This window comes from Acanthaster planci, linkage group LG05 (assembly GCF_054643075.1).
Source record: "Acanthaster planci isolate LZ-2023a linkage group LG05, COTS_SCS, whole genome shotgun sequence".
Lineage (NCBI taxonomy): Eukaryota > Metazoa > Echinodermata > Asteroidea > Valvatida > Acanthasteridae > Acanthaster > Acanthaster planci.
Window position 1 is genome coordinate 19,813,821 of NC_141781.1, and position 23,477 is coordinate 19,837,297.

A 23,477-nucleotide genomic window follows, 5' to 3' on the forward strand; every position below is an offset into this window, starting at 1 on the left:
GCCATTTATATCTTGGAATTGGTTGAGGAAGCGAATGGGTTACACGCCCATTTAACATTGTGTGAGTTGTATCCTATTGGCTCATTTGCATATCATTAGCACAGAGACGGCTTCGCTCAAATTTATCGCCGTATAAGACGAATTACGAAGATCCCTTTGCAGACCCTCTGAGGCATAATAACTTGGCCACGCAGCTACGTATACGCCGGTAAAAGTCAGACGAAAGCGCGGTAAATTAATGTTTACCGGAGGCTCCTGAAAGGCAAATTCATTGTTCCATTAAACTACATCCATATGCTTATCATACGCAAATGGCACCTCGAGTACATGCGCTCTTCGTCTGCCCACGACCCGACGCTGACTATGGGGACGCGGGGATGCACAAGACAAGCGTGGTAGATCTGCACACCACGTCCACCCACTCCTCGCTCTATCACAGTCACGGGTCCTACTCCATTTTTCAAACTAGTATAACAAAGCGGATCTGACAGCTATTTGAGAGCCCCCCTGACATACACCTTCCTCCAAGTCACGATCATCAATCACCCCACATACCATCAGGGAAGCACGAACTAAAATAATATTTCAATTCTCATCTCATCGATACACAAGTCAACAGTTAACTCTCACGTTGATATGTTAGGAAACAAATTTTTTGTATTAAAAAGGAGAATCACTACTCTAACAATCCATTCATTTCATTATTACGTGTAGGGAAAATAGCGAAACATTTATTTCTAAAAGGTTATGAAAGTAAATCAAGTAATAAAGCCATCTGTTATACGAATACCGATTGCTTTTAGTGGTGTAGTATTAGACTACCTTTCCGAGGTGATCCATGGAGCATTTTATTTTCCCGAGGCAAAATTTAAGCTGAAAATCAACAATTTAAACACCAAAATGGAATTTACATTTATCAAATTTAATTCAAAAATTCCAAGCGGAACAGCAACGTTTGAATACATTCATTAACCCATGTTGTTCGCTATGAGCCGAAATACACGCCTATGCTTTCGTTGCTACGGATATACAGTAGTTCTTTTTCAGAAGGAGGCTGCTTGGTAGAGTTGCATTTCACATTAGCGCCGTCTGCGCACATCCGCATCGAAACCGAGGCTCTCTGTGGCGAACTTCGTTGCGCGCGCGCGTCCGCGGAGTCGACACGGTACATGCAGTATCCGGTTCGTAAGTGTGACGCCACCTCAGTTTAAACCACGCCCACTGCACATGCAGATACACGACCATCGCAGGTACGTTAGTTCGCGGTAAATTGCCGTTATTTTTTATTTTGATTTTACGTATCGAGTCATCCTGAAAGACTCTTCCACAAGAACGTGCAGCCTGAAAAGTCTGAATTTAACATACCTTTATGTATTTTGTGTCTTGACTCCTTACTTTCAATCGTCTGATTGTAAAAAGAATTGAAGCTGACACATACAGCCTCGTTTTCAAATGCAGAAGTGAGCAGATCGACGCTAAAAGCGTCGTATTGGGATCCCTCTACAGTCTTTTTGAAGTGGTGGTATAAAAACAGTAAATCTAGCAAGCGTCACATGACACATTTTTGGCCAATCAAGGTACAGAATCTGTTGGTGAGGCGTTACTACGGTACCATCCTGTTCGTACGCAGGGGGTGCACGCGCGTGAAATTCCTCCTTGAACAATAGGCAGTATAGGCAGTAGTCAATTGCCGAAGTGCGCGTGTGCAATTAGGTTGGGACAGCCGCGTGATTATAAATGGTCCCTCGGAATGGGGTTTACTGGTCCAGACTTTTAGACTGTCACGTCTTATAATGGGAGACTTTGAGACGCATAGTGGCGGCCAACATAGCCGTCCTTTTTACAAGTTCTCAGCATTCACGCGTTGTTCTGAGCAGGCTGGCATAGTTCTGAGCACGCGCAATACTGCGAAGAACATAGAGATAAAAGCTAAAGGTGTTAAGCCAACCTCGTTCCCATTGGCACAATCTTGCTGCGCCGTGTTGATTCCCAGTATGCCTTGCTTGATCTAACCCTTGGTATTGTATAATTTAAATATCCCACAATGGGTGCGTTCGATTAGCTTCCCTGGATACACCAATGTTACACGCAAGGGAAGCCTCGAAATGAGGCTAATCGAACGCTGAAGCGTATTCTCCAAGGTATGCTGGGAAAAAAGTCAAGTCCCCGCCACGTTCAGTCTTTGATGTCCATGCTTAAACGGCCCATCCGTGACGTCATTACACTCGGGCAGCCTCCACAGACCCGCTCGCCAGCTGGGGTAGTGGTGGATCACACCAGAGCTGGCATGAAGATCACGTGAACGCTCTCCTGTAAGTTTGACTTACACGTGTAAGCTAATCGAACGCACTCTATTTGGGGTATTTAAAGTAGGACTTTAATCAGTGTGTTTACGAGCAAAGCAGATCTACGCGTGCGTGACGTGACGCCAAACCTTCCTCCATTGAAAGTCTCCTTTGAAAAAGTCTCATTGGATTAGCGCGCAAAATCCGAACGATGATGGAGTAAATCCGGTTGATGGGAAGAAGAACCGTAGTTGGTTTGCTCTCTCATGTGACTTTTAGGGTTTTGATGTTCATCAATTCAAAATGGAAATTGGTGTACATAAGATGTACATGAGATCTTAAAAAAGTAATTGCATAAAAGGTTATTAGCTTTCCAATCAGACATGGAGTAAATAAGCTATAGAAGAGGCCAAGAGACCAATATGCATTACGATGTGCCTCTTCGAATCAAGCAGGCCGGGTGGAGGCGCTCGACTTACGCATGATAACTTACACAATGATCAGTTCAACAATCGTTTACAGGTTTGAGATACGAAACTCTTGTCAAATAAAATTTGCATAACTTGGTCAATACAACTTTTCAGCTTAAAAGATGGATATTAGGTGAAAATGCAGGGAATGTCACCTTTTCCTTTTGGTTTTTCTCGAGGTGATTTGTTAGTAGTAGGTTTTTTTAAACAAAATATCATAGATAATCCGCAATCACCCACTTTTCATGGCTTGCAAAGTTAACATTTAATCTTTGAACAGAGATATCTCTATTCCTTGACGTACCAAGTTAACATTTATTCACGGAATACAGATATCTCTATTAATCATTATTATAGAGGTATCTCTTTTCCAAGAGATATCTCTGTTAGGAATAGAGATATCTCTATTAGGAATTAACCTTATTCGATATCTATTAAGAATATAGATATTTCTATTAAGAATGGAGATATCTGTATACGCGGATTAAATGTTAACTTTGCACGCCATAACTTTTTCAAGAGTGCAATCACTCTCCACTAGATTCTTTTGCGTAGGACTTTATTTGAGATCCATACATGCCTGCAGGCAGCTGTCTCCTATTTCAGCCTAAAAGTTCAATCCGGGCGTCACACTGACTTCGTCCTCAATCAAAATTTATCCCTTAAACTACACAGCTCCTTGCAAGCAAATTCCCACTTCAAGTAGGTTTCAATAGCCAGGGAGCGTGGCAATGTATAAAGATGAGTGTTCAAAGTTGATTCACCGGACACGACAAACATTTACTCTGGAGGAGTTGAAAGCAGCTTGGACGTGCCAGCCGGAGTCGCCACGTGCTGTAACTCCCTTAAAAGCCACACAATATTTCCGGAAAGAATCAAGCCCCGATTGCCGGAGGCTTAACACCACTCGTCCATTTCCTTCCCAGAGAGCACCCCCGCCTTTATGGCCCCAATTCTGTATTGCGATCAGGCAGCCGTGCGCTGGTCCAAATAAGATCTATTAATACAGGATGGGGGCAAAAGAAAGAAACGTGGTACGCCGTGGGCTGGCAGCGATGCGTGATTAACGGGACTGCTGCGACAGGCACCGATTTGACTCCGTTAGAGAGGGCTGCTGTGAACATCCCTGATTGATAAGTTGAGGGACTACCCTGCTCAGCGCTCGCTTGACGGAGTCTAAAACAAGATAACGCGCCCACGTCGCTCGTGAGACTCGAAATGATACAAATGAAACAATTTCTAAAGAATAATTATGCATATTTTCTGCGACGCTTTCATTATGCAACATTAAGAAATTCAATGTTTCGAGGTAATCTGTAACTCGAGAAATGTTTATATTTTAACAAATCGAGTTTCACATAATTTTTTTTGCGACAAGTCAACAATTACATCCATACACAGTCTTTGCTGTTCCTACAATCCTAGTTTTATCTTAAGTCCATATAAACTAAAACACAAAAAATATAAGTTCACTGTTCGTCCAAGAAACTTCCAACTGAGACGTGACTAACGCAAGTGACAAACCAATGAGGAACGTAGGAGGAACAAGGTTTGTCATATTTGATCAGTCTGAACCCGACTGCATGAGAGGGCGAATCTCACCAAAACAGGTGTTTCTTGCAGTCAGTTGTTCTCCAGGACACTCATGCTATGAAGTCCTTCCCACAGCCAGGCAACAAACCGATTTATGGCTGGTATAAACCCCGTTTTGTCAGCAAGTGCCGTTTCATAAGTGGAAATTGTTGCCCTCTTGAAATCTCCCCAAGTTCCAGCTGAATTCGAAGTTATTTCGAAAAGGGGACAAACTTGAAAGTCAACGTTTTGCTTGAAGCTTTAATACTCGTGGAAAAAGCCCCAACTCACTTAAAATTTAAAAAATGGAAGCAAACGGTATGTTATTTTTTATTTTTTTTTATGCCATACTAGCCGACTGTTGGCCAGCCAAGACCCTATTTTCTTCCTCTTTCACAGTGTTACCTTTTACTGAAGAGAAAAAATGCGGTGGGGCTTGAAAAGGGCCTGTAGTTAAGGCATTTCTAGTTGCATGTGTGTTTATAAATTGGTCGTTTATAAAGTGAGTCCCTGAGTCGGTTGGTGGCACCGTTTCTTAACGAACTTAAAGAAGGAGGGAACAGCAAAATGGCGCTGTACATAAAATTATATAACCAGTGAGAAAGTAAAGTCCACGCGCTGGCGTCTGTGGTACGTCAGGCATGAACAAATTTCAACAATAATTAAGCATGTCAAGAAAATTTATGAAAACCTAAAAACCATAGGTAAAATAGAGGGCCATATTCTACTGACATCTAAAATGGAACTTAAACAACACCAAGACTAATGTAAGAAAACCTTGAAATGTTCATGAACTACACGTAAATTTAAAATATGACGTGGACAATTAAGTTCTCGGAATGCGACACAGATATTGAATAATATTGTATCTGGCCTGAGTTGAAGTGCTCCTCCAAGCGGCGAAAGAAAGCCAGATAGTAGTGTACAAATACAGCAAAGCGTCGGGAGGTAGTCAAGCAGACCTACAGCTCGGGACCTGTAATTCCCACTATTTTTCCGGAAATAAACCATGCTCTATATGTTTTACTATACTTCATAAATATTCAAACAGAAATCTCACGTTACCTGTACTCACAGACGCCACTGTTGTTTCTCAGCTGCTAAATTTCCATGTAATGATAGTGGAGTGCCAATGTGCATAGAAACAGGGCTACAATAGTCTGGTGCTGACATACGTTTTGCGTCTTTATTGTAATAGATTAGGATACAACTCCAGACTGGTTCCGTATTTTACATGACAGAGAGTTCATGTTTACGCGGCGGGTTCCGCACGGCAGCAAGGTAGATACTCACCGCTATGACGTCACCTTGTCGCGTCTCATTTCTACTTCCCAGACGCGAGGTGGAATCGGCCAATGACGCACTCCTGTTTGCTCATGAATATTTATGAGGTGTAGGAATAAGTTTTTCAAGCGGGTTCTTGCACGCGTTCTGCATGTACGCAAAGACCATGCATTGGGTGCGTTCGATGAGCTTCCCTGAACACCCCAGTGTTACACTCAAGGGAAGCCTCAAAATGAGGCTTATCGAACGCTGCAGTGTGTTTTCCAAGGCATTCTGGGAAAAAGGTCAAGTTTCCGCCTCGTTCCATCATGTACGTCCATGCTCGAACAGTCAATCCGTGACGTCATTACACTCGGGCAGCCTCCAGAGACCCGCTCGCCAGCTGGGGTAGTGGTGGCTGACACCAGGGCAGGCACGAACATCACGTGATGGCTAGACGAACGCTCTCGTGTAAGTTTGACTTACACGTGTAAGCTAATCGAACGCACCCAATAAGGACTAAATTCATTATGCATACTCAGCGTGCTCCGCGTCAAACGCGCCTTTGATCTCCATTATAAACGCACGCCTATGCGGCGAGTACCAAAAACACTCTCGCCTTCTTTTGTTCCGTTCGGGGCGGATTATATTTCACCACAGAGCTTGCGCTACGTGCAATAAAATTACATTCATTATAATGCCTATGACAGATGTAACATACACCGCCAAACGTCTGACAGAAAACCATGCACGCACAACCTACGCATCTCAGGGAAGTGGACGCGCTCTAAGAAATGCCCTTACGCAAATGCAAGACCAACCAAAAAGCTCATATCATAATCTGGCGAAACTCATTCCGCAGATGACTTATTGCTTTCTGATTCAAAGGAACGCACAACAAATTTCGATTATGAGGGACAGCAAGTTCTGATGACGAGTCCCTCCGACTGGGAAGCTCCGCCGTTGATTGTCCAGCTGCGTAATTAAGAGTTTCTACTCGATCATCGAAGAATGCATTGCACACATTCATGGACGATATGTTCTGACTGTGTTTGCTTTAGATGTTGCAGAACCGATAAACTGAGGTTGAGTCACGGCGTTGTTACAGGAAGGAAACGTTTTTATCCAGACCGCTACGGTGTATTTCCCCGCAATCCTATCCTATCCTAGAATCCTATCGGAAAATACTGCAGCTTACCAGAGAGAGGTATCGGGGTTTCCATCAAGGTTTGGGCTTTGGTTTAAGTTTTTTGTTCCATTTCTTGTGTATGTGTTCCGATCATACCATATCGAAGCATTTGTGATTTGGTTAAGATGGATGTGTCCTTCAAGTTTTTATAGGCAGTTTTATTAAATTTACTTGATTAGAAATAGCAAAGAGGTGGTCTCCTTTGATGATTCTAAGTAGACTGAAGCTTTTAGGGCTAATTATGAAAGTTGTCACTGGAGTTGCACACGGCACAACTGCAAACGTTACCAAGAAACCTTTAATAGCCGTCGCTTTACCCTAAAAAGCCCATGTTTAATACCGAGAAACCTGGGAACTCTGCTCCAATTCTGACCCCTACTGGGCAACGACTGAGGTTTTCTTTGAAGTTCCCATGAATGGAAAAAAAATCATGCAGGGTATTTTGCATGAAATTTTAACCCAGTAGTTGCAAACGCATCCTATTGTTCGCGTTACTGCCATTGTATCAACGAATGGTCATGCGTTCTACGAACAACACCGCGCATCGAAAACTGACATTCAACGAGAACGGGAATTCCACCTGTTACGCGTCGGTGTCGAACCGTGTACAAGACATGACTCCACAAACATGAAAACATGTACAGGGGAGTGAGTAGATCTCGCCAAAGGCCGTCATCGGTCGCCTGTTATCGACGTATGTATTCACGCTGTGCTAGTTGAAGACCAAAATTTCTGGACTGCTCATCTTTCTGTAGAGGAGTGCAAGTGAAACATTAATTCGGTTTCATTTCCAGCTTTTTTGTATGAGTCACCCGTGATTTTACACCCAATGAATTAACAAGTGTCGAGATTGCCAACAGTTAGAGCACTTTGCCAATAGCACATGCAGGTGATGGACGGGGGTATATCGAGAACTGAAACCCCTTAAAGTCAACACTTCGTGCATGTCGACGACATTGAGGGTGGATGTAGGATTTGGCAACCACTCAAGGCACGCGCGGCCTGGTGGCAGTTCCAGGCACCGTAAGATGGGCGACCTGGGAAGGAGTACGCTTAGGTTTCTTTGGCTCTAGAACAAGATGGTGGAGAGAAGTTTTTGCAAACCAGACAAATATCGGGGGGCAAATTTATGTGGTTAAGAAAAACCAGGAGAGAGCGAATCCTAAGCTAGCGGCAGGTGGGCCCTCTACTTAAAGTTTACAGTTGATTATATTATTTCATTTGATAAGCCAATTTGGTGTTTGGGTTCATTTTTTGTTCGTTTGGGTCGGTTTGGGTGTTTTCTTTAATTAATTACTGAGCTTATCAGATACGTCAGAAGCGTCTGCTCGGTGGGTGAAGGATACATCGGGCACAATCGCTCCCAGGTATTAAACACACACATGCACACACACACACACACCCAAACAAACGACCGAACAAACAGCTCAAACAAGCAAGCAGAGAAACAAACAAGTGGAATTAATCACTTGTTGGCACTACTGTTTTGCCAGCCATGGATAATCAACGATTCCTTGGCTTGCACTCAGGCATAAGAGCAACAGTGTAACTATATGACACCTAGGCCTGGTAGGACCAGTAGACTTGCTCCTCGTTGTTTTGGCAATATTTAAATTCATTGAGATTCAGTGTTTTCGATCAGAAAATAGAGTTATAGTCACACCCCATCCATACAGTGACTACGTTACGACAATGTTAACAGAGTAGAGCATGCTCCAAATGTTAATAGCTAAAACAGGTTGGGGGAGGCAGCGGTGTGAAATTACGAATGCTGCGCAATGCGGCGCTTGACGGGAAATGTGTCAAGAGAGGTGCGAATGAAGTATTCATTTGGCACCTGTTTAGCTTTAGGCGCTGTTTTGAAAAGAGACATTTTCTGTCCTTCGTGGTGAAATGCATATCAGTGTGGGCGAGAATGGGGCATATTTTTTTAATCAATGACTGAGTAAAATACACTCTGAAGTATTTTTTTTTCTTTTCTTTTGCTGCAAGAAGTACTGTTTAATATAACTGGACCTTTCCGTCTGTGGCAGCGTAGGAAAATAATTGGATTTCTCTGCCGGTTAGCAGCGCTGTGTCCACCCCAAGAGCGTGTTCGGTGACCCTGTGGCCGGGCTTCGAATCATTCGCTCGGTGGGCCTTCGCCAGGCGCCAATCTCCACACTATGCTGGCAATTTCGACTCTGATCAGAGCCCACCCTAGTTATTATTTAGGGTACCGTCAAATCGGCCATCTAGCAAGAGAAATTAGAAAAACATCTTTCCAGTAATTGGAACAGTCGGAGAGGAAGAGAACACTGGCGAATTGGAAAGGAATTGAGTTTGTTACTGTCCAAACAAAAAGTCAGGGAATGCCGAACTCTCACAAATCGACTGTTCTGCTTGGCGAAAATGGCGAGCGCGATGGCGTATCGACATTCAGGGCCGGCGCACCAGACCATGTTAAGTCCTTCAACTGGGTGAAACAGATTTCAGTTAAGATAGTGGAGCAAATGGCTAGCCCAACGTGCCCAAATTAAAGAACATTTGCTTATGGGAGAATAAGAGGATACACGATTGATTTGTTTGGGCTCGAAACAGTTTCGGGTTTGAATTGGTGGTGTGTTCATTATTGCTTGTTAGCGGTCCCTTTTTGATCTCTTTGCCGGCCCAAGCCTGCAGGCGGGGGGGGGTCGATCAAACCATCCCCCGCTCGCTTCTGAGTTTCGCTCGTTGCTGTGTTTTTTTTTTCAATAAATACATATTTTTAATATACCGTAATTTTTTTTTCGGATTTCAAGCCGTGGCTTACACGTTGATTCTCACGTTGAAAATGTCCCGGCGGCTTAAACACCGGACGGCTTACACAGCAATATTTGAAACATGAAATCAGTTACTAAATGCCTCGCCGTGCCTCAGCTTCGCGCAGCCTAGCCCTGGCCGCCGCTGCCGCCCGGCCACGTGTGGGCGCGGGGACAAGGCAGTCATGTTTTCGTGTTGGTTGCCGTTTACATTGGCGCCACTCGCTTGTTGGAAATGAAGGAAACCAGTCCAGAGAGAATTAATAGACTTGCAAATCTACCGTAAGTACCGGTCACATCTCACAAATTGTATGGCGCGTCTGTTCGTTTTTGTCTTGTACGGTTGTCTTATCCAAGTTGTTTGTTATTTCACTGGTTAAAACTGTAACAAAGAAACAAGAACTGCTGTATGGCCCACCCAGCAAGGACACTAATCCAGCCCCCCCCGAAAAATGGTAATTTCGAGGACTTGAGAAGGTTTTGGTTTAATCAAAACACTCGTTCACGAGCTGCTTCACGTTTAATACGCTTGGAGATTCCGTACCCCAAAGTGGTGCGGACCCTCACGTTGGGCTCTTCGAACTTTCGCTTCTAACGATTTTGTACGGAGCAATTATTTTACCTCCAATCTAACGAAATTTATTCGAACTCCAAATATTCTGACCCATAAATGTCGATTTCATATATCCGCTATGGCCTAAAATTCCGATGAATTTTTATTTTGGTCGGATTCTTTTTTTTTGCGAAGTGCCAAATGAACTCTTTTAAAATCGCCCCAAAACATATACATAATTTTCTCTTTCTTGCTTTACATTTTTTAGTTACGTGAGTAGAGGTAGTAATTATTTACGAGAATTTATCAATTTTATAGAATGCCTGAAATTTTTGAGTTGGTTTTTTTTTTGAGATTTTTTATTGATAGCCTAATGTTCATATCATTTGCTCGTCACCCATTGCCCGATTCAAGGTGCTTGGTGACGAGCAAATTCACACTAGACCAATTTACGACACGCCGTGAATATTGAAAACTAAAGTACATGTATACAAGTCTTACATGCATCCTTCGGCTCGCGAAAAACATGTGACTTGTTTCAAAGCACATTATGATAGGCCTTTGTATAAATAAAAATATGTATTCACAGTGCCAAGTTCTACTGTGGGGTTTGACAACCCCCCCCGTCTCTGGTCTGGTAACGGAAGACAAGCATTATCGTCCATGTGACTAATAACCTGTCCACTGCGTTACAAAATCTTGCATGAAACAGACTTTCACCACAAGATACGTCACCTCGTAGTTAGACCACGGGAATGATTCAAGCAGTGCCTCCTTCCTGCGGGAAAGGAAAACACGCACGCTGAAAAAAAAAACCAAAAATACACCAAATGAAATAAATCAAAATTAATAACACAACAGAATTCAGTCAAGCCTTATGAACGAAAATATATCCGACAAACAAACACTATCAAAACAAAAAAAAAACACAGTATATAATTGATGTACTCTGGGCACGTGATACAGCTAACCCATGCGTTATTCACGTTGAAGCTTCGCAGTTCGAAAAGATGTCCTGTCCATGCACTATTTTCGCATCTTTGCAGTTTCTATCAATGTCGTTTGAGTTCCTTTCATACCAGGAGACAGTACGGGGTGTATGCAAAACAGAATCCAAGTACAATAGATGGGCGTCATAAAGTTCTGAAGCTTAACACTCTTAGTAGGGTTACACCTGAAATGGTGTAGTTCATAATCTTTACTTCCATTGATGCCCTTACTAATCGGTATAGGTTAAACCATTTCTTCGAAATTGAACTGGTCACTATGTTACCTTTTGCTATGCATCCTGGCACTGGATAGGCTACGTATAATCAAATAACCAACATTCTTTGGCATAATAATTATTAGCGTAGTTTACGGTAATGCCTGGGCGCAGGCTGACCAGGTGCACGTGCCTGCCACGGCGCCTGCGCCTGTGCATTAATGTGCATTGCGCAGGCGTATCGCTTGCTCAAATGGCGCCCATGCAATTACAACGTTTTACGTGCATTCACGGTGAAGTTCGCCATCTTGCGCCGTTTCGCGGCGCTATACGATCTTTGGTTCCCACTGTCGATTTCGGACAGCGATAAGACAGTGAGCTTGGACACCGTTATGTGCCCATCACAGACGTCTGAAGACCCCATGTCGTTCGAAAAGGTTGCTCGAGCTCAGGCCACTAATGTGCTTTTTAAGTCGCTGATGTACTTAATCCAAATTGAAAAAAGCGGTCTACCTGTTGTCTTGAAAGACGATGGTGCTCATCCCTGAAGCGAAGCGAATAGACTATCAATGGAATCGTGTTTGGATTGCGTTTTATACACTGCCTATCAAACGCTGTGTATTTTACCCAGCAGGTCAACAACGCAAATAGCTTACTGCGCAAATATTTACGCTGCGAGGTCATGTGTGCACTTCAGTTCAATACGCTTTACATGTCTACAATCGATTTCTTGAAATATAAATATCGGTGTTGCATCAGTCTTTGGCAGAAAGCTTGTTATTCCTGGACCTGTAGAAAACTGCTGACGTTGGATTCGCCCATATTTTCCACACGACCTTGGCTTCGAAGTTGTCGATGTGGTCCTACACGTCAAATATTGGGGGTAAAGGATCTCATTCCCTGAAAGGACGAATCCAGAATCAGATTTTGTGTGTTTATTTCATTTTTTTTTTACTTATCTTTCAGGGAGCAAACACATTTGGAAACTTGGGGCCTTACGGAGAGAGGCTATTTTGCGTGCCGTTTGCATGCGTTTGAAAGAAAGGGAAGAGAGAAAGTTCCCCTCCCTAATTGCTTTCTTCTCGTTATTTTATCTCCAAAACAAACTTGTGCTGTTGTTGGGGGTGGTCCCCAATGGTTCCGCCAGTGGGGAAAAATCAATTCTCAAAGAACGGCATTTATGGACTTAACTCTGCCACGAAGGAGGAGGCAACAGCATTAACGCCTTACCCGTATGCCTTTACATAAAGTTACTCTGTGTTGAACAAGAAGAGCGTATTAAAGTCATCCGTGAATCCCCTCGCGGTCGGCATGGTGACAATGTTACAGGGAAGCAAAGCGCTATAGAGGTTTTTTGCGTGACGTCACTTGAAGGGCACGGACAGTTCAGGAAATGTTCCAAGTCTGCTGCGGCGCGTGCATTTTAGAATATGCGTCTCTAGGCCTGTTGCACAAATTCATGAAAGCCAAAATACTGAGAGGCTCTGAAGGCAAGCGCGTGCTCGCGAACATCTGTGCAAATCGAATGCCGACGGTTTCAAATCACGTGACCGAAAAACCGCTACACACGCGTGCAAGTGATGTATGTCCGCCCTGCTGAAATTGTAGTTTGGAAATAATTGTTTAGGGCGGGTTTTTGTGTTCAACTTTTGCCTGACCTCCCGAACAATCTTTCATTCTTCTGCATTCTTTTGGGTGTTGGTGAAAGTTTGTTCTTCAAAGGATAACGCTACATAATACAGCCCGCTACTTACCCCACTTGCATCCGGAAGAGGCGTAGAGATGTGGTTGGATTACTGTGGTGTTCACTTGGGTGGTTGAGAGACGCTACCACGCCCTCATAAGTGACAGACAACACAGCCTTTGCACAAAAATGAAACTGTAGAAAGTATTATCAAAGTAACCATGTAATTACAAACGCAGCAGCAGAAATCGCTTCAAAGCACGCCCATGGCGTGCAAAGTTAACATTTAATCCCAGAATAGAGATATCCGCATTCCTAGTGGAGATATCGCTATTAATAATGGAGATATCTCCGTTATTAAATAGACCTATCTGTGCACGCGGATTAAATGTTAACTTTGCACGCCAAACACGCCTCATAGACACCAGTGAATTAACAATGTACACAACACAAGGTATAGATGGTCAGGATGATTTCAATTATGCGGTCATATTAGCGTATACAGTGCGTATTTATCTTCTGCTGAAGAAGCATGCAGGCTATGACTCGCTCCTTATTTTCTTTGAAAACTGCTTCTCGGGTGTGTAAACCTAATGGTATTATGAAACGCAAGATACCACCCCTTGACAAGAGGAAATTTTAGACCAACGGTTTGATGACAGTATTAAAAGAAGAAACCATGTTTCAACAGGGCACATCCGCTCCACAGAACTGGAGAGAAACTAATCTACACAAAGCCGGTACACTGACCTGGGGGTATAACTGATGCGTACTTCCCTTCCTGTGTTCGTCAAGAGTCCAGGAACATAATCCCCGTTTGCTCCTAAGGGCTGCTGTTAGAGAGACGTGCCACCCGCCCGTTGGCGGGGTTTATCGCCCGATCCATTTCATCTGAGACATTCCACAGTGAATGTCTTCGTCCGGCCTGGAGGCACGTGCTCTTTGAAAGTGTGATTGCCTCTCAGTTGTTTGTAAGTCGTTTGGAAAGCAACACGAAAAACCAAAACTGACAAAAGATGCACACGCGCAAAGGTAACGTCATGGGGTGGGGGTGTTGTGGATTGCAGAGCATCTAAGAATGACTGAGAGAGGGCGTTTTGTTACAGCAACAACTTCCATTACGCTGACTTGAACCAACAGACATTTTTATTTTGCTGGTCATTTTACCCTCCTTTATGCCCATATCCATAATGCCGCTACTCCTTCTACATAGCTGGGATATCAGTTGTAATATATTACCAGCATGGTTCATAACGCAGCATTCTGTAAAAGCCTTTCATTAACAGTGGTGGCTGAACGGATGAGATGAGTCACAACATGCCATATGAATGAGTATGATATGGTCACAACCGACCTGCACGGGGTCGTTTTGACACTGTCTGTGCATGCTTTTAAGTCAAGTCACCTGCATCGAACATTGTAATACTTCGCAATGGAGACAATAGTGACTCGGGTGTAATTTACGGTGCACAAAGCTCTTCATCATTCAGAGCCTTTTTTATCGTAGTGAACTGAAGCCAGAGACAATTGTGGGTTGCCAAAACGGAAACATTCTTAAGAGCCAGGAAAAGAGTCAAAAGTAACAGCGAGGCGTTATAGCAATCGCAGGCTTCAATTCAGAGATATTAGGGACCATGAAGCATTATTATTAAGCATACGGATTATGTATATGCCCCTACGGCTAAAATTCTGCGTACTTATTCATCTCCCATACGCTAAGCAGTCTGCGTTCGAAATCAATGAGTTTGTTTATATACTTACGTATACGTCTGAAATAGCAAACAACATGACAACGTAGCCACACACTTTTTCGAAACTGCATATGTGTCCCGCATCCGCACCAGTTCAAAGGGTCCGTATTTAGTTCCCACAGCAACCCATTAGCTCTAAAAAAAATTGCATTAGATTTTCCAGGCACGTGCTGTGTTCTGCATCAACTGAAGACAGGTTGGACTCAGGGCTGGCACTCGGATTGTAAAAAAAAAAAAAAAAAAAAAAAAAGCAGACACAATTCACGCCCGCCGTGGCTAATCAGTGACCCACCCGGCCCAAACACCGGAGGCGGGTGAAGCCATAATTTGACAGAATTGACTGGCACAAGCCATTGCTGGAGACAAATTAGGCACAGTCTTGCCCTGGTTATGGACGGACCTCAACAGCAGGCAAGTCTTGAACACCACCCCCCCCCGAAAAAGGAAAACGACAAGAAAGAAAAACAACACCAACCAATCAAACAGACTAAAGCCGAAAAAAACAACATAGCAGAACTCGATATGGTATGCGCTAACGATAAATGATTAGCAACCACAGTGGGACACACATTCCTTGCTCCAATGCTGTAAGACTTTACCTGTGTTAAACGACAGCTATTACGGGGGAAAATTCAAGGTCCTGGATTTCTTACAAGAAATTATCCCCTCAACACGGGGCCGGTCTGGGCACCGGAGGCGGCAGAATTGGAATGGAAACACGAATGATTGCCTCAAAAGATAACACAGTTAACACACACATGATTAAAAATACACAGGTGATTTTACGTAAGAGAGTTTATTCATCAACTGAAAGGATCAACTCTTTTTCATGTCAAAAACGAAAATGTGGTTTAAGAAAAAACTGAGGCCATGTGGGAAAAGGTACCATTAGGTATACAGCTATTCAGAGAAAGTATCGCAAGATTAAACAGGTTTCAAAAGATGCAAGGACAATTCTTATTCTGTTCACAAACATGCAGATATTTTCCCAGCATGAGGTTTGCTTTATGTAATTCAGTGCTTATCACGTCTTCCAAGTACATTTGTACAGCGCAAAGAACCAACAAAATGCACATAACGGTTGGTAGAATGTTCTTTGTACCATTTACAGTTTGTTGGTCAAAAATGCTAATATCCTATCGTGTCCATAAACCCTTCAGGTATTCATCACATCTGTTCTTTGTGCATTTATAAACAATAGGTTCCAATATTCAGGGTATTTCACCATGTAGATGTGTTGAAGAGACAAAATATTGGTTTTTATGGCTATTATATTAGCAGAAAGGTCTACGCTCCATATGAAAAAAAAACACCTTTCAAGTGTGATATTGCTTGCTGTGGACTTCTATTTTTGTAACAAAGAGCACAACATATTATTTTGCTTCCACGGTTAGGATATGAGTTTACTCTATGTACAATAAAGCATAGCTCGAAGCACATTCGGTTATCTAATAGGCCTTCAATATTGTTAGATCAATGTTATCCTTCTTAACGATGTATTCCGGATGTACAATGGCAGGATGATGTAAAATTGAATCTTGCGCGTTTGAATTTTTCTTACGCAAGCCATTCGGTTTAAGTCGCCATTGATGTTTAGCAACAGCAGCTCGAACTGACAGTTCGTGTTGCAAAGTCAGTTTTAACTTGAATCGGAACCATTATCTTTCCAACATTTGAAGAGATCTTAATAGCTCAAAAACATCTGAATTGAACAAAAAAAAAAAAACTCCGAGTGTCTGTCCGTCTGTCCGTCCGTTTTTACGTCTGTTTCCTTGCAGTGTAAACTTTGCATGCAAAATTCCGCTCGGCTGTTTCCTGGGGAATCACTTTGTACAAGTGTATTTTGGGGGCAGTAAGCTTGCAAGAACCGATTCAATCATACCATTTAATAATTGATTCAGTGGCTGATGGATGGTGGTTCTGCGTGACCTTTTTTCAAGGATTGCGGCTTCTTCTAGAAAACCAGACCCTGTCTTGTCCAGGTTTACTACACGACAGCCAACTCTTGTGCTTAAAACCTGTCTGCATTCGAGTGAACACTGTCATTTTATGTATATGCGTGTACTATAAAAAAGATGTAAATCGTACTAGCTTCCAACGTTGGTCAAATCTTAATACACAGTGACCACCAGCTGCGGTTTGAATAAAATTGCCCGACATGTTCACAGCTTTCTCCAGTGTCTACGAGTTGAAATACCTTCAGGGCGATTCGTAATGTTGGAAAAATCATGAAATGCAAATTTAAAGGAAACATTGTTTCCATCTTTTCTCTCTATCTCCATTTTTTAAAATGATGGGCGGGTAGTAATGATCTTTAAGTCATTGGTGGATGTCCACAAACCACGCACTATCTGTCCAACATAAACAAGGGGATTACCTCTGATACGGCCCCTTACAGATTTCCTTCAAAATAAGTAAACCTATAGTAGGACACAAAATCATATATAGATCGCCGTGCTGTGTTATAGCAAAAACACCGCCTTGTGTGTCGAGAAAGCACTGAATAGGGTTTGCCTTAAACTCGGTCAGGCTAATGCATAATTTATCAAATAGTGACAAAAGCCGAATGCCGTTACTCCTTAGAGACAAAGACTAACACGATGAAAGGTCTCTCCGTTTGAAATTATGACAGATAATCCTAAGGAGGCAAACCTATATTACACAGAAAAAAAAGAAAGAATAGTGATGAAAGATTCTAGGCAAAGAGCAGGTGGCTAAGGGTAGCGCGCAGAGTTTTGTGTCAAAAAAGTGATGAAATGAATTGACGACGGATCCAAATGAATTAATTCATTTTCTTTCCTGCAAAATTCCAAGTACTGGTGGGACAAGCTTATGATCCTATTACTCTGATGACCACTGAATCCAATAACACGTCCAGTGAAAGACACTGCAGATAAAGTTGGAAAACATCAGAAACGATGGAGGACCTGAAATTCTACCCGATGGGGCACCCCGGGAGACCTTCCCCGGCGTTATTGTCTGTTCGAAGGGTCAGAAGTAATTGGCGAGGATTGATAATTGCAATGGTAATATGATCTTTTTTAAGGGATCGTGCAGGGGAGAGGGTGTCACGGGGGTGTTGGTCAAAGATTAATATTTAAGATGGTTGCACGCTTCCGGAGATGCGTGGGGTGGGTGGAGGGGGCACTTATGCTATGGTTTGCACAGACTTAGCCATGTAATGCAGTCCTCCTCGTGTGCTTTATATTCTTCTGATGAAAGAGCCTTAGAAGTTTGTCGGTCGTACTTACGTCTTCGAGTTCGTATAAGTCGGTCAACGTATTCAAGCAGGGAAAAGTCCAGTTTTGTAACGAGGGGTGTGGAGTGGCAGAGTGCAGCAGGCTGGGGAATTTAAAAGCCAAATCGGGACATCAATAGAATGAAAATGGGGGAAATGAAAAGTACAAATAATACAGGCGATTCACAAGAGTGCGCCTCCAAGAGTTCATAACGCGTTGGCCGATTACCGTAGGAGAAATCTGTCGACCGAAGACGCATTTAGAAAGGGTCGACAGATTTCGCGCATGGTGATTGGCCAACGCACTGCAAACTCTTGGATGCGCACTATTGTGAATCGCCCGTACGCGTAATGCATACCAGGATGTCGAAAGCATTATAATGGTTATCGTTGAATACTGTATATATTACGAATTCAATCGCAAATCTTAGCCTATTGCTATCTTCTCGGCCAATTTGGAATACTGTTTAAACCAAACTGCCAAAAAATATCTTTGGCTATGTTGGGAATAGTCTGGTGCAGTGGTTGACAAAAACGAAACATAGGCCCAACGTCATTTTTTTTAATCAATCTTCTTAGAGAACGGGAGTAAATTAATCGAACAAAGAGTTCTTTTAAGATTTTGAAAGAATTGGGGCCGATCTTTTAGACATTGTTTTATTTATTTTTGTATTTTAGAATGAAATTTAGATAATGTGCGGTTAAATTTCAAGGGGTTATATGGAAATTATTCTTGGCGATCCCGGACCGTCTTAGGTAAGTTTCGACAAAGGACGACGTCCAAACTGAATGTGGATGCTGAGCGGCGAAGTGCCGAAACCAGACACCGACGTCACGAACGGCAACAACGGCGCGACTGATCTACCCTATATCCCCAACTCTTCAAATAACGAGGATTTGCTACAGTACCTATCAACGGGGTCCCACTGATTTTGTACTTGAAGCCTAGGGGACATAGTAGCGTGTACAAACGTTTCAAAGGCGAAACGTGAGGGTTCGATGCTTAACGAATTTTTACTGGCCCTGCAGGGTAAGCCGTTTCCCCTTTTCACGTTGCTGAACCAGAGAGAATACTTTATAGACGTTTCAACTGCAACTAAAGACCATAAAGCAAGTTAATTTTACCACATAGGCTGCTTGGGTCAGAAAAAAATCTCCCAGGCATTTATACCAGCATACAACACAGATCATGAGACAGCTACTCTAAATTACTATACAATTCATACGGATAAAAATGCAGAGTCTTAAAATTAAACATAATTATTACAATGATTATATAGCCCAATATTGTGTTCACACCAGCACAGGTTTGATTCACGATTTCTGAAGATCATTAGCCCAACTCTACGCCGCTCTAACACTTGTTTAAATGGGTGATACATTTCGGTTTTTTTTCTGAAATATTGATTCCCCGCCGTGAAAAGCACACCTGTGTCTCGCTAGAACTGAAATGTAATAATTCCATTGTTTCTCTGTGGAGCATTAGTGCACTGAATTCTCTATTTATACTTCCACTACACGTTACTACAACAAACATACTTGAATGGATGTTTCCGTTAAGTTTTTGTCTGAAGTGCGCAGCGAATCGACCTTGTCTGAGTAAGTCTGTCTGGACTTGAAACGCAAAAAAAGAAGAAAAAAAAAGAAAAAAGAGAGAGAGCTTGATTCGGAAAGAGACATGCAGTGTGCAATCTCTATAAACTACAGCACAAATACACGCTGAGATTGCGACTTGCGCTTCCCAATGTCAGAAGCTCCCGAATACCGCAGTGAAAATTCACCAAAATATCAAAGTGTGGTATTTGGAGGTATCCCGACGCATCCGATGGCAGACACCCAAACAGTGTTATTAATGAGATTTGAGCTGATAATGAGATAATGAGCTTTGACATTTGCTACACAATCCTTGGGAGCAAAGACTTGCCGAGAAGAGGGTAGGGGTGATATTTATCAAGCCTCGGCAAAGCGAATACGGTCCTGAAATGCCAATAGCTCACACAGACTTTCAAGTAAGTTGCGTTTGATCGCTTTGGCTGGGATTCGTCCGTCTCCACTATTCTGCCCTTTACGCAGCAGCAATTGTGTCTGTTCTGTAAATTTATTTTATGATACAGTTGTCATTCTGTGAAACCATAGTCTGCATTTATACATGCACGTATATATATATATATAATTAAAATCAGATTTGTACAGCTAATGCACAATTCCTTACAAATTCGTAGCATCATTCAATAATGTACAAAATCACCAGTTACAATTAGGAGAAAATAAAATGGTTTTTACCTTTTCGTTGTTTTACTTGTAATGCTAAATGAAACAGTCATTGAATTGGCATGTATCTTCAGCATTTTCAGATCGTGAAGTTATGGTCAGACATGATCACACTGAGGTCATCAGTCAAAAACATGAAGATGATTCGATGAGTATCATATGAATTATTAACCTCAATATGTCACCGTGATAAAAAGGCGAAGTTTTAGTCGGAAACAGCATCTGTCCTCTGTTCCAGTAATTCTATCATTTCGGGGGCACGGCACCCGGACGGTTGTTGTCATATGGCCGTTTTGACAGGCGACCTGGCTGCTTTGTAGTAGGCGCAGTCCACAGCCTTGACTTCCCTCCCAAACCTTGGCGTAGTAGACTGTTCCAGCACGGCCGTCTGTGTGGTGTAGCCCTGGCCCGGCCTTCGGTTCTTGGTTTTGCCGCAGACGTTGAATAAAAGGAATATGTACGGGTTAAAGGCGCTGCTGCACGGGGCGAAGACACTGAAAACGCTGAAGGCCACCTTATCGACGCTACCTTGCCCTGCAAACCCTCGGATGAGTTCGGTGGTGAAATACGGCATATTGCACACCACGTAGGCGCCGATGATAACAAAAGTCATTTTGAGGGTTCTCCATCGTGTCGATTTCTTCCAGTTGCTCTGAAAGAGATTTTTGCCATCGTTGTACAATTTAGCCACGATGCGAAGGTAGGAGACGCTGATAACTAAGAAGGGGATAATGAACACAACCGAGGCGATGTATAGGAGGTAGGCCTGGCGGAACGGGTCATCTTCGCCCATGAAGATTGTCCTGCAGTAGGCCGTACCGTTGAACTCGCCCTTGCGAAACACGTAGAGCTGCGGCAAGGACAGGAGAAAAGCCAAGGCGAAGGCCGTCGAGATCACCTTCAGCTCGGGCAGCTGCTTGCGAAGCGGGAAAATCACGGAATGGTACCGGTCCACTGCGATAGCGACCACCATATTGCTGGAGGCCATCAGCGCCACGCTCTCCATCAGCATGCGGACCCGGCACGCGGCGTCCGTCGACTCCCATACGTTCTCCTTCAGGGACATGATCAGCGACACCAGCAGCGGAATCATGCCAACACTGAGATCGGCCAGCGCCAGGAAGGTCATGTACACGTGGATTCTCGTGCGTTCTCGCCGGTGCACAAACAGCCAGTTGAGTACCAACACATTGCCAATGACAGTGACTACAAATATGACCGCTATTGCTATTGTCCGTGTTTTTTCATCGTGTCGGTACAGTTCCTCTTTCTCATCGTCCTCGCCCAACTTCAAGTACGTCGGTACAGTGGTAGAAACGTTTCCCTCTTCCATGCCGAAAAGCTTCAAATTTCTTTCCAACTCTTACCGAGACTACAGACAACGGTTGTTCTTTTCGGATTACTAGAATGCCTCTACAACTCACACCAGGGAACGTGGCTTTCTTACCGGGCACAGTCCCCTAACGCACGTTGAAGCCAGTGCAGATGTGTTCGAGCCAGTTTGTCGGAATCGATGCGCGCACTCCCTGGGTGGAAATTTAACCAACTTCAGGCATCGATCCGGGTATTAGCGCGCAGTCAGTGTAACAGGCAAGCCAGGGGTAGGTCACGAGCTGTGTACGGAGTCGGTGATTCGTTCAGGAGAGAGCAGATGTCTTATTGGTCAAGGGCTATCCACGCATGCTCAGTTTCAAAACTCGGCCAGCCGGTCTAGCGAAGAAGCACCAAGTAGAGACACTGTGCTCACTCTGAAATTGAATGAGGAAAATATACCTATTGAAAGAGCACACAGCTGAAATGCAGTAGACAAAAATCTCAAGCAATGAAACTTCTCCTTTTTTGTCTGTGAACTCCTCAAACAAGTCAGACAAGACAAACCTTTAAAGAATAAGGGAAGTACTACACCAATAAAGTCCAAATGCCGACCGCATACCTTCCGATTTAACCACTTATTCGGATCATCGGGGTATCGGTCGGTACAAATAGGAAGGAGCTCAGTGCAAACCTGGAACGATTCACCGACACACCCTTCGACAGGAATGTTTGGTTTTTATGAATTGGATCTCATCGGATCCGATGTCACGGCAAAGGTGTGCCGGTAACGCTGGCATTTCGCCCGAAGCGGTATTTATGTTAACCAATCAGATTCACGATGAGAGTCACGATTCGTATTCGAATGGCCGTAGAAACAGAAACGCTATGGTCTAATCAACTGGAACCCTAGCTGTTTACATAACGCGACAAGCAACGATTTTGGTTTTTTTGCCATGAAGCTGGTTGGTGACGCAATCCTCGTAAAATGTTAAGGTGAAACGAAACAGCGGACATAAGTATTTATTTGACTGTCCATCTCGTGCCTAATTGTTGGCGGGAACTGCATATGTTATGCGCGGTACCCTGGTGGTTTAATATTTAAAACCACACCTGTGAGAAAAAGTACCTGCGATCAGGGGACCCGACGAACTGGTGAATCAAAGAACATGTGCCCAAATCTGTATCGAGCAACATCGTCCTAAATTATTGTTGCTAAATAGTACGGCCATTTACAGAAATAAAGAAAAAGGACTGTACTCCAACGAAAGTATGTTCCATTATTAGATCGAAGGGAATTTGCACACAACAGCGCCCTTGTGTGAAATTCATCACATGGCAACCCTAACATCCGTAATTAGACCTTTGATATTTCTCGCGTGTCTCATAAATGATTGAGTTGTGTATTTTCGCCAGGGACCGTTCGCCTTTAACTTGTCTGATATATTCTGCACCAGAAACAAAGCAACGTCAATGTCCGGCAGCTGGCTGTTTCTCGCAATCGTCCGAAATAGACAAGATGCCCATATGCTATGCATGGTCACGGACCGAAGCCGACACACATGCCCTTTTCACGAAAACAAAAGCAAAGCTCGCTCTAACGCGATGTGTTGCAAAAATGGGATGGTATCGACCGGGCAGAGATTTTTCTGCTCGTTTTGTTCCTCTCGTTCGTACTTCTTCAGTTGTCGTCTGCTTGGTGCGGCAGGCTGGCTACCTAGCGCTGCTGCCTTCCTCCTCACTCGAAAACACTTTGCTCGTTGAAGCTTGGACCGATCGATAGTGACGCGGGTACAACGATGCCTTCGTCCGGTCTTTTGTTCGATATTTCCCATAGATCGCCTTTTTGGTGCTAAATTGCTTGTCGGATTTGGCACCCCGTGCAAGGGGGCCTCCGTGGAGTACG

The 23,477-nt window shown here is 43.4% G+C and overlaps 1 protein-coding gene and 1 long non-coding RNA gene across 6 annotated transcripts in view; both read right to left on the reverse strand.

Moving 5' to 3' along the window:
* Positions 1–906: 906 nt before the first annotated feature.
* LOC147799204 (uncharacterized) lies at positions 907–15,172 on the reverse strand. Its single transcript, XR_015425373.1, has 2 exons — positions 11,830–15,172; positions 907–10,914 (listed from the first exon to the last, which is right to left on the reverse strand). It is a non-coding gene; the product is annotated as an uncharacterized LOC147799204 (long non-coding RNA).
* A 341-nt stretch (positions 15,173–15,513) lies between these two features.
* Positions 15,514–23,477, reverse strand: part of LOC110989444 (mesotocin receptor-like) — a 56,728-nt gene continuing 48,764 nt past the window's right edge. For 4 of the 5 annotated variants that reach the window (XM_087137008.1, XM_022253828.2, XM_087137009.1 and 1 more), the window contains one exon: positions 15,514–22,008. In XM_087137008.1, coding sequence (XP_086993134.1) covers positions 20,541–21,593 — 1,053 coding nt within the window. In that variant the 5' untranslated portion in view covers positions 21,594–22,008 and the 3' untranslated portion in view covers positions 15,514–20,540. The remainder of the gene's footprint in view (positions 22,009–23,477) is intronic. The other variant, XR_015425268.1, reaches the window with a different exon arrangement.